The sequence below is a fragment of the Hetaerina americana genome, unplaced genomic scaffold (genome assembly GCF_022747635.1).
Source record: "Hetaerina americana unplaced genomic scaffold, ioHetAmer1.1.p SCAF_23, whole genome shotgun sequence".
NCBI lineage: Eukaryota > Metazoa > Arthropoda > Insecta > Odonata > Calopterygidae > Hetaerina > Hetaerina americana.
In genome coordinates this window covers 4015848-4027847 of record NW_027286797.1, presented here as the reverse complement: position 1 = coordinate 4027847, position 12000 = coordinate 4015848, and the positions used below count along the sequence as shown (strand labels likewise).

The window sequence follows — 12000 nt, the reverse complement described above, 5'->3', positions numbered from 1 at the left end:
TAAAAGTATTTTGAAGATGTATTGTTGATCAAATCAGTAGTTTCACTTTGATTTTCAGTTTTGATTGTAATATTAGAAGTTAGAATTATTTATTCTTTGCACTCCGCTATAAATAGAAATATTATCTTTCTTTTTGTTTGTTTTTTTGTTCATGAAGGAGAACTCATAAGGTTTTTCTCTTTTCATTTCCTCTTGAATAACTGAAAAATAATTTTCCAATGATCACACAATCAAAGCATATCACTGTAGAGTATGCATATGGTTATCTGAATGGGTTCCAGGTGCTAGACACAGTTTGAGTTTGGATCTATGCTTGCTGCAATATTATGAGTGCATCCCTTTTAGCACCCTCATCCATACTGAGACTATTGTATGCAGGTCAGACACTCTATTTGCAAAAATTGAAAAATTCAGGAGGCTTTCAATTCTAGTCAATATAAAATTCTTAATTCAACAGGGTTTGAATTTCTTTTACTGCATGCAGTATGACATTTGCTCTAACTATATGTTTAGCCTGTGTGCTCTGTCTGAGGGAGGTAGATACATATGTATGAGGAAGTTTCTCATAACAGAAAGATTGATTTGGATTATTTGAATGTGTTTCTCACCTTGAAAGTGTTAATTCAATGTAAATAATGGAGGGAAAAACTTCCAAAATGAGAAAATTTTGTGTTTATTTTAACTGAGTTTAAGAATGCAATTTTCTTAGTGGGTATCTAGTCATCATTTTGGTATGTGTCAGGGACCAAATTTCTATTTATAAACATTCCATTTGTTTGAATCCTAACTTTTGTCAAATGATAATGCAAAACAATTCAAATGTGTTTAGTTTCAGGATTTGCCAAACAAACCTTGGAATGTTTCTAAATGTATATATGACAAAGTAGGGTTTTAGTAGTGGAAGATGCATCTTATGAAATGTTCAAAATAATCTTCATGGTAAAATGAATAATGCATACATTTTATTTTACTGCATGTATACAAGCATTAGCTGCTAAGTTTGTTTCAATTAGTTTCATCTTGCTTTATAATACATGAAGGTGTAATCTAATGATACTGGCATTAAAATGGTCTGCACAGAAGTGGAAACAAGTAAATCTTTTGATTAACTGATGAGGTCTTCTACAAGCCTTAAACTACAAACTTCTATTTTTTCTCATACTTTGATACTGGTAGGTCTGTTATTTTTGGTTTCACTACAAGATGTATAATAGTATTCACATAGTGATAGTATTATGCTATTATCATAGTACCCTATCATTTGCACATACTATCATATTCGTCTCATTAATTTGTCCTGTAATGTTTTCACTGACTGCGGTTAGACCAAATAAATGATTTTTTATGGCACTAGGCTATTACCATTCACTGCATAAGAATGCGTATAGTATATATTGATTGCATATTAGAAGACTGTGGTCAAATACTTGTCAATTGCTTGTTTATAATTTTACATGGAAAAAATTTCATCCAAACAAATACGCACTCTAATGGATTATCATGGAGAAATAAGCAGGTAGCAAGAACAAGGTAGGTGGTGTAATTCACCAGTTCTGAAAACAACACTGATCGAGTCTGTTGATTCTCAATTATGAGAGGTGGAAGAAAATAATTTTCTCAGGTATTGGAAACCCCACTTAATCAGTTTCCCTCACAAAAATGTGAATAACTTTCCAGGAGCGATCTGCCGTAGTTACAAATTACAATATTTTCAGATGAACTTCTTTGGGGAGCCCCAGTTAATCCACTTTCCAGTAAACTTAAGAGGCTACTGTAAATACATAAAGGTCGAAGGCACAGGGGTGAATAATTGGTTTAAAGGTTACAAGAGATATGCTGCTTAAATGTGTATCTTGCGAGGCCACAGATATTTTTCCCAAGTATCTTTTGAGAGGTTCAATGCGTCTGAGGAGGTAGCTACATACATTCATGCATACAGGCGTATGCCATTAAAATCAGAGATGTGTTTCTTTGTAGATGGAAGGACAACGTAAATAGCAATTATATTTAGTTTAGGGCAACACTTGGCAAACTTTTACCTTTGGTGAACAGTGCATCTAATGCCTACTGTCACAAATTTCTTGGCCAATCAGTTAAATAGAATCTGAGCTGGGAATATTTACCATTTTTATGGTACCGGTTGGTTTTATTTAATTAGAAAGCACTCTTACTCTCACATTAGCTGCAAATCCAAAGCGTTAATCAAATAAGGTGTACAACTTAAAAAAGTGAATCCATGAATATGGTGAAAAACTGCAGTTATTCAGTGAACATAAATAATGCACACTTGCTGTTTTTCAATTGCTTGGAACTAATTTCATATAATGGCACTGATTAAAGGAAAACGTTTATCTTCCATCAACTTGAAGTGTCAAGCATAGGTGAGCTTTTCTGGAATAACTATTGATGCCATTTTGAATGTTCAAAGAATTGCATCCTCATCTCATACAGAATATTTTCAATACATATTGAAGGAATAGACATCTCAACCAAACTGACCTTTCATTCATCATTTTTCAACTCAAAGTGATGGGACACTTCCGTGCGATAATGAGCTATTGTATGGTGAAGAAAGAAATTGCAATAGCTGTCAATGTAAATTTAAGTAAAATTCATTCTTAAATTATGCTCGAAAGAGGTGGGAATTGACGTATAAAAGAGTTGAGGAGAGCTCAAACACTATGAAACATTCTAGGCTGACCTCAACCCCTTCGCTTAAAAATTTACTTGATTTAGTATTCCATCTCAGGAGAAACAATCACTCTCATTTACTCTTCCGCATCCTTTATATCACTATTGATTTCCTGAAAATTCTCTCGAACGTTCGATTCTTACCACTCAAATTTTCATTTGTCCAATTAACCGTATACCATTTGGTGAATGGGTCTTTTTCATTTGATTCCTAGTCACAAACTTAAAATATAATCTCTTGTTTTCTCACCTACGTTATTCAGTTACCTATCTGTTGCATACAGTGTAAAGCTCATAGGGAACTAAAAGCCAGTGGACAAACTTTTTGCACACACATTAAATTGGTTGGATCCTTCCATAGCCTCCTATTTTGAATTAATGTAACACACTTTTAAATCTACATGTATAAGAATTAAGTGAAAATCAGCCACAATATCTCCCTGATTTCTTGTGCATTTTCATGTTTGAAATGTGTTGTATTACGTAAAAGATAAATTACTGTCACAGAGCACTGCATTTGTCCATGATATGACATTCAGCAATGCCATTATGTCGCATCCTTAGTTACCCAGCACTCAGAGAATGGACGACTTTTACAAAATAGCTCTGATAGCTTCTGATGCCATTTTATATAGTGGATTCAATCCTAGTGGGACATTCATAAAATCAGATTTGCAGATGGCCAAGATTAAGTAGTCAGTCAACCAAGTGATTGCAAACTCAGCCGATTACATTGGAAGATCAGTGCAATAGGTGTGGGATGTAAATAACACAAAGCTTAGGTGGTTTTCTAGGAAGAGACAAGCGAAGTAAAATGTTGAAATAGCAGGGCAAAACTCGAGCAGATGGAGCAGTTTACTAATCTCGGAAAAGTTTTAGGCCAAAGTAGAACGGAAATAAGGCAAATAATTGCACTCAGCAAGGGAAGGAATTGATGCCAGAGACTTTGAGTAAAGATATTAAGAAACGGCATCGATTTGGAGCATGATTTCTTACAGTGCCCAAACATCTTCATTGAAACAGGATGATGGACATCATATTGGAGATTTTTGAAATTTGGGGAAGAAGGTGAGTTGGAATGAAAGGAAAGCAAGTGAGGAAGTGTTAGGCATGGATAGGGGAGGAGAGAGGATTATTTGGAATGTCATAAGGGGGCAGGATAGAAGGATTTAGGGCATTTCGATTGGAAATGGGATGTTGAAGACTGTAGCAGAGGGGAGAACGTTGGGAAAACGAGGAAGGGGAAGGAGTATGATAGGGATGTTGGAGGAATTTAAGTGTGGTTTACTGCAGTGCACGATTTCAGGTTGTGCTTCTTGTTAGAAGTCAAGTGAATATAGTTTTGTTCAATAGTTTAGGCTGCGTCCATCCCAAACCGATAAAATACCAGCAATAATAATAATCACTCCGTTATCACAGTTTATAATCAATAATGCTTTTTAAGTAAAAGTTTAATCGATGCAGTCATATTACATTTTCCGCGTGATTTTCTATAATTCCTAATTAAATATTCTTTTCCTGTATCCTCCATAAACCTACCGGCACAATAGTGTTTCATGAACGCAAATCCAAAAATCGAATTAGCATTGCCGAACTACGACCACCAAAATTCGCTCGAAAACATTTACCGGGAAAACGCATCAAACAATTTTTAGAAAGTGATATCGGAACAAAAGAATCTACACCAAAGCGCTTACCAACTATTGTTTCACTTCACTAGGAGTAAAATCCATTGATCAAATAGAGATGCAATATATGTTAAGACTGAATTCAACGCGAGCCAGCCATTCTTCAAAAAAATATGAGCATTCTCATATTAACATTCACTTTTACCATAGCGTTTCTCAAAGAGCTACCAAAGATATCAACGATGGTTAAAGTATGTATTATCACAATGCTTAATCAATGAAATAACTGACATGTGACCGGATACAACGCCTCCATTATTAAATATTTCTTTGCATCCACAGGTACGGCAGGAATGATCCACGCTGAAAGTAGCAATTTTGCCCAAGTCACATTACTAACGGCCACTTCGTGTCTTTTGTTTGCGGAAAACAATGTTACCATGCTTCGTCTGTGTATACAAAAATGGACTATATAGCTTTTAGAACTGTCTCTTCAAGTCTGTAGGGTAGTCCCCAACAAATATGGGGCTTAAATTTCATCGTATTGCTGCCAACTTAGTATCCCTTGTACAATGACAGCAGACATTTGCGATAATGGGCGTATATCAGTTAAATACGTTTGATCAAAATCTTCGTTTCAGCTATTACCGCAGTGTGTTGGACCTTTCAACTCTCTATAACGTTGTTCATGAAGGAAGTCCTTTGATATAGATAAAAGCGTAAATGATGTCGGTTTGGTAAATACAATTTAGCAATGTATGCTCCCGTGTAGTCCGTTTATGTTTGATTTGGTAGCGTTAAATTTAGGATGAATTAGGTCGTAATCGCGTGCATATATGGTGATGCAAACATCCCTGTCGTGAGCCTCCAAATTTGTGAAATTTGGCAATGGCGTTGGAGTTATTTTGACGTGTGTTCGTCGACTATACTTTCAAAGGGGAAAAAAATTCGAAAACTGGACCCTGACAGATTATCAATTCTAAGAAGTGTTGTTGCAATTTGTTCTAGGGAAAGTTTTACAATTTTATTCGTTTACAAAGATCTTGCTCATGTAAATTTGAGGTGCTGGTCATCCGTATGAATTTGTATCCTAAATCTGTAATATATATGTTGATGTGTTTTGAAATCAATCTTAAGCAGTTTTCAATGGCTTCAATTGAAATTCGAGCTTTTTTTTGCATAATTTGTAATTTTATAATCATTGTCCGATCCACTCCCATGCGTCGTTGAAATCTTTGAAGTTATAATTTAATGAAAGATATTTTGCGCATATACCTACTATTACACGGAATCTGCCCATTATTATTCTGCCTTATATCATAATGGCATATCTTCGACATTACAGGGGTAGGTGAATATGGAGAAGTGGTAGAAGAAGATAACCCCAGTGGGATATTAGGACATTGGTTCTTTAATGTGTATAACTACCTTTCTTCTCTCTCGTATGTTAAATTTAATGTCTACGTGATGTTAATCTGTACTACTACACTGTAATATAAACTTTGAGCAACGTAATCATGAATGCTAATATTTATTCTCAATCACATGATCTTGCAGATAATGACTAAGTCTGACTGCGCTGGCTACTTAATGGATTTTTTCATTCAAGTCCTGTGTTAGAAATTTCAACTCCCCCCTTTTCGATAACGTTCTCAAGGCTTGAACGAAAGGCTAATTTGACAGTTGCGAACTAAAACAATATCAAAGAATGCCCGTTTCGCCGTCAGCGCACATTCTTAATATTAATTATCAGTGAGGTTTAATTGAACGCAGTGAGAGAGTTTACAACACTTAACATCTCCTATACTCCATGTGCCGTTATGTTGCTTCTGTAGTCAATCTTGTCGCCACTTTTTGCTGATGAAAGTCATCGTGAGTTTTCACATTTCAAGATGGACATGATTATCAAGATTCCTCGTGCATATTCTGCGCTTTTATATCGATTCTATGGAATGTTTAAAATGTATAATTAATACATATGGCGTGGAGTTTTGCAACAACTTGTACTTTGAGGATCATTGGCCAGATCATAAAATTGTAGCAGCTGCCTCATGTTCTCATGACTTGTTATTTGTATTCTCATATTCTGATTCCTACTTAGGCCATTATGAATTCAATACTTAGATCAGTTTCTGCGAGAATATCAGTGGAGGGAAAAGATACGTTGGTGAAAAGATCCCTAATGTGCCATCTATCAGAAAGTGTGAAAGAAGTTCATTTGGAGCTGAAAGAGAAAGGAGAGGGATGTGGAAACACCCTTGACAATACTGATGCTACCAACTCCTTGTGCATCAGCTTGGAGGCAATCTTCGTCCATGGGCTTAAGGATACTTTCATCAACAGAGTATCCATGGCCATCTCAGGAGATGTTGATCATCGCCCTGAGCCAAACTTTTGGGGTCCACTTCTAGTCTTCTCTCATAGAGACATCATATATCAGGTAACATTGCCAATATATAGTGTGTTGTTAGGTTTTAGAAGTTCTCAGCAGTGTTTTAGATGTAGAGATATCACTCCCCTTTATCCTTTCCCATATCTTTTTTGCCTTCTCTGCTCATCAGCGAATTTTTTGTTAGAATTAACAGCTCATTTTTAGATTTAAAGTAAATTTATTCAACTATAATTAGCGTTCCTTATGTCCATCCTTTAATTACAGTTCATTTTAAAGTTCCATGTGGCACATATTTCACCAATTGCAAAGTTTGATTTGTTAAGTGACTTGTGGCTACAAGAGCTAGCTAAAAGACACTTAGTGTAATTCATTCACCATGAGCATCTATTGGAAGGAAGGCAGAAAGTTAACACTAGAGAGTATTGGGACTATGGTTTAGGAATAAGGAGTGATTGTGTTCTGCTGATGACAAAGGTCAATCATTAAAAAAAACACTTGGTTTAAATTCCATAAAAGGCATAGGTATACATGGAAACTACCCAGGGATTCAGAAAGATATCAAGGTACATCATTGTCGAGAACAGATTTAGGGACAGCTTGATTAATTCACAGTTTCCTCAGATTAGATGTGGAGTTAAATCACAATGCTGTACTAATGAAGTGTATCATCAGGATTAAGAGGATAAAACTTAGAAGATGGTATAGGCTATGGAATGTTGAAGCATTTACGAGAACAATAGGAAAAGAGTATCTGCAGGCTGTAAAGAAAATCAAGGGTGAGGAAAGGGCCTTGGGATGACAATTGAAGGAAAATTGGAGCATATCAGAATTGGGATATTGAAAACCACGAATGGAGCCATAGGAAAAAGAGAAGTAAACCATGGATTACAGACAAAATTATTAGAAAGATGATAGAAGTGAAAGAATGAAGGAAATGGAAGGATGTACTGACATAGTTTGGTAGAAAGGAGTATAAAGAGAAGTATGATATATGTATTAGATATAGAGAGATATATGAGAAAGCTAAGGTGGTGGAAGTTGCTGTGCAAGAATATGGAAAGTTTACATAGGAAGGGTGAAGTTGGTGCACTAAACAGGAAGGTGAAAGCGCTGTCAGGATGTAAGAAGGGAAATCCATTCAAACAATCATAAACAACCTAGAAAAATCATTAAATAATCCAGGGAAGATCAAGTTATTAGGAATATATAAAGAACAGATATGGCAAAGACTTTTGCCAACAATCTTAGTCGTAGAAAGGGAATATGATGTCGATGAGGATAGCTTAGGCCCAGGTTTGCTTGATCGTGAGATATAAAGGGCATTAAGGGAATTGAAATCAAATAAGGTAGACAACACTACCTCAGAATTACCAAAGGGTTTAGGAAGATTTGATAGGAGGTTTTAATGGACTGTTATGTAGCTATGTAGTTATGTATAATAATGATGGAGGACCTTCGCCTTAAGATGATTGCGGCTCAGTTTTAGTTCCTATTCCAAAAAAGGGAAAGACAGCTATGTGTGAGGACTATAAAACAGCGTTTGATTTTGCTCCTAGCTAATATGGTACCCAGGATCATGAATAAGAGGATCAAAAGAAAGGCAAATGATAAGTGAGGGGATGATCAGTTTGGGTTCAGGGGGGGAAGGCATTTGATAGAGTAAATTGGGTAGAATTAGTAAATATATTACAGAAGATAGGAATAGGTTGGAGGGAGAGGAGACTTAATTCACAAGCTATACTAGTCACAGACTGCTCCGGTGCTCTTAGCAAATGCCATTGGACTTAGTACTTAGTCCAATGGCATGTGAGCTTCTCACATCTGGGTAGGGGGAACAGTTCCTTTCCCTGTGCTAACTATGGTTTTCCAGCGAGATCTGGTGCCTGAAAATCACACAGCTTGGGTGAAGCTGAAGTGGACTAAGTGTGCAGTGGCACACTTAGTCCAACTCTAGACGAACATTAAAAATTGAGTACCAAAAACAGGGGTCACTCACTCATTGCTCGACTTTTTGACAACAGGAGATGTCTTTAATTAGAGGAATAATAAGCACTTCTCTGAGCTTGGACTAGAGAGATGGAGTAAGAATGAGAGGGCTAACGTGGAAGTTGAAGAGATTTGAATGGTGCTGGATAGGGGAGAGAAGAGTAGAGATAGAGTATCAGTCAACTCTTTTAGGCTCAAAAATTTCAAACGCCCAGGGAAGTCATCTCTCAGGTTCTCACATCAATGCTGCTTGCACTTTCTGGGAAGTCTTAATCTTTATTTCTTCTTGTGTTGTGTGAATAATTGCATGAGTGCAATTGTTTTTATAATGTTTAATTTTAAGAAGCAAGTGAGTCATCATCATCAGTATTTTATTCTGAAGACTAGCTTACTGCAGCCCTCTTTTTCTCAATTCAGTATTTATTCCTCACCCCCTGATACCTTTTCTGTTTTGCGTGTTTCTTGATTTGTCCTTTGTACTAGTCTCTTTGTCTTCCTCATAGACCACCCCTTCAATTTTCCATTCTGCTATGTTTCTAACTAATGCATGGTGTCTTAAGGTACCTCCAATCCACCTAGTTCTTTACAACAGAGTTTTCCTGAATGTACTTTCCTTTTCTGCTCCTCTATATACTTCTGTGTTCCTCATTTTGTTTGTTTATTTGATATTCAGCATTCTCCTATGGCACCATGTCGAAAACACATCTATTCTTTCTTGGTCTACTTTTCCAATGCTCCATGCCTCTGGTCCTTAAGAGTGCCATGCTCCATGTAAATGTTTACTTACTGCCTCCTGACTTGCCATCTAGATTCTTTGAGCATAGTTTTTGATTCTTTTTCATGAATGCCTTTTTTGCCAGAGCTCTTCTGCTTGATGTTGGTTAAACTTCATCCCTTGTTATACTGCTGCCCAGGTAGATGAAGGATTCCACTTGCTCTAGTTTCCTTCCTCAAAATGTGAGGTCTACCTTCAGCTTCTCCCTTCCCCATGGAAGGGTTTTGTTTTCCACTATTCTCTGATGTGAGGATATATACAACAGGGATGATATCAAGGTAATCGCACCAGACAGGAAGTGAGGAACCCCCTCAATTATGACAGGGATATCAGCAAAGAGGAGAAGACATAAAAGAACCTTACCACTCAATTAAAATTCAATTTATATTATTTTAAATACTGAATCCGTAGGACTCGCAGTGGTGTGGTGGCTAATGTACTGGCTTCCCACCCCAAGGACTCAGGTTTGAATCCCCGCGATGACAGATATTTTTCAGTGGTGTCCCGATCCATACTTGAGGTGCTTTGTAGAGGGCACTTGGAGTGAGTATGCCATCCGTTGGATGGGACGTTAAGCTCTGGACCCCTTGGTGCCTTTCATTAAGAGCAGGCTAATGTTGATGCCGGTTTTCTCTCCATCCTTCATCCTTTCTTTTAAAATGTATGGAAATTTAAAAAATACCTATTTTATGCAAAATTGAAATTGTGTAACTACTTCAAAAAATTGAAAATGCTGAAGAAGTTAATGGAAATAAGTAAACATAAAATTTGGGACTTTGCAAATTAGTACCATTTCAATTGTATTGCAAACATTTGTCCTGTGAAACGGGTATTAATTATTTGTCACTGCCCTCCAGGCACTTACGTCCAATCCTAGCTTTGTCTGTGAACCGATCTCGAACTTTCTTTTGAAGCATTCAGGGGGAGTCACAAAAACCATTAGATCAGCTTTTTCGACTCAAAAGGCACTCTCCACAAAGAGTATTTTTCACAGTTCCTTAGGCAATGAACAGTAAGTTGTGCATTGAAGTCCTTGAAAGGGTGTGGAAAAGAGTGCTTCATCATGAATTAACTAACCTTTTTTTAGGAAATACTTTCTAGGAAATATTGAAACTTTGTTGTTTACTACTGGCTCAAAATAGTAACATTATCCACATTTGTGATTAAGTAAACTATTTTCTATACCTGGTGCAGAAGCATGTACTTAATATTGAGTATTTTTCCAGAAAATTGCTTTGCGTCATATCGGTTGACTTGTACCCATATAGCCTTCTAACCTTTCTTTCACTTTCAAGGAGCAGTTTATGTGCTGTAGTGCTTCTATTGTAATGACTTCTCTTGAAAAAAGAATCCTGTTCTTCCTGTGATTTATTATCCATTTCCTAACATGTTCCTTAAAGTTTTCCCATTTAAGGAGCACATGAGCTATAAGTTTTTTTACTCTTATCTGATTTACTAAATCCATCTCCTGCATCCTCCATTTCTGTATCATGTTCTCAGTTGGAGGGGCACCAAAACGCATGTCAGTTGCCCTTTTTCCATGTTCTGAAACACAATCCATGAACTTGTTTAAATGCTATACTGTAAGACAATTACCTCTTTAGGTGCCATGAGGTTATTAACATTTTTATTTTTTATGCAACAATATTTTCCTTTATTATTTTGATATTATCGAAAGTTGCACTAAAGGCTACTATTTTCTATGCCTTGATGACACTCATGCTACTTCATGTAGAGTGCCTTGAGACTCGAGAGTTAATCGGTAGAGATGTGTTATATTAGCTGAGGGGTCATTCCCATTAGTGAATTGTGTATAAGTTTTGTGGTAGCACCACATGTGAGATGAAACTAAATGTGTACACATGTATACATTAACAATTTTTTAATGAATTTTTTTAGGAAATACTTTCTAGGAAATATTGAAACTTTGTTGTTTACTACTGGCTCAAAATAGTAACATTATCCACATTTGTGATTAAGTAAACTATTTTCTATACCTGGTGCAGAAGCATGTACTTAATATTGAGTATTTTTCCAGAAAATTGCTTTGCGTCATATCGGTTGACTTGTACCCATATAGCCTTAGCCCAGAAGACTCGAGCTGATTTTAGAGCCTATTTTGGAGTAATAAAAGTGCATCTTATTGGCCAGGAATCGTGCTATATAGTTTTTGCTATGAAAAATAATAATGTAATGGGGTCATCAGTTGTTCTCTGTGGTACAGTTATATAATACCGACTATTTACTCCTCGAAGAGCTGCTCTTCCTTTGGTCTTGCATTGTCATACTTGGACATTTATTAGATAAATATGAATGTATTTCACTGGGAAAAATTGTCTCATTGTATTTGTTAATTATTTGTTCATCAAGAATCATTTTATGTTCGATTAATGATTTTCTTTACTGGAAAAAATCCTGCTTGGCCCACTCCCACCGTAAGTTAAAGAAATTCACCTTATATGGCCTTAAATAATAGAGAAAGCTCTGCAAACTCTCAATTATTAGGTGTCATAGATTATTTAAAAATG

The 12000-nt window shown here is 36.2% G+C and overlaps 1 protein-coding gene across 7 annotated transcripts in view; it reads left to right on the top strand.

Annotated features, from left to right (window-relative positions):
* Positions 1–4737: 4737 nt before the first annotated feature.
* The window catches only part of Plekhm1 (Pleckstrin homology and RUN domain containing M1), a 34711-nt gene continuing 27448 nt past the window's right edge, over positions 4738–12000 (top strand). For 3 of the 7 annotated variants that reach the window (XR_011701328.1, XR_011701327.1, XM_071586552.1), the window contains exon 1: positions 4738–6759. Coding sequence is in view for 4 of the 7 variants with exons in the window: in XM_071586552.1 (XP_071442653.1) it covers positions 6427–6759 (333 nt within the window). In the remaining 3 variants the exon portion in view is untranslated. The remainder of the gene's footprint in view (positions 6760–12000) is intronic. The other 4 variants (XM_071586550.1, XM_071586549.1, XR_011701326.1 and 1 more) reach the window with 3 other exon arrangements.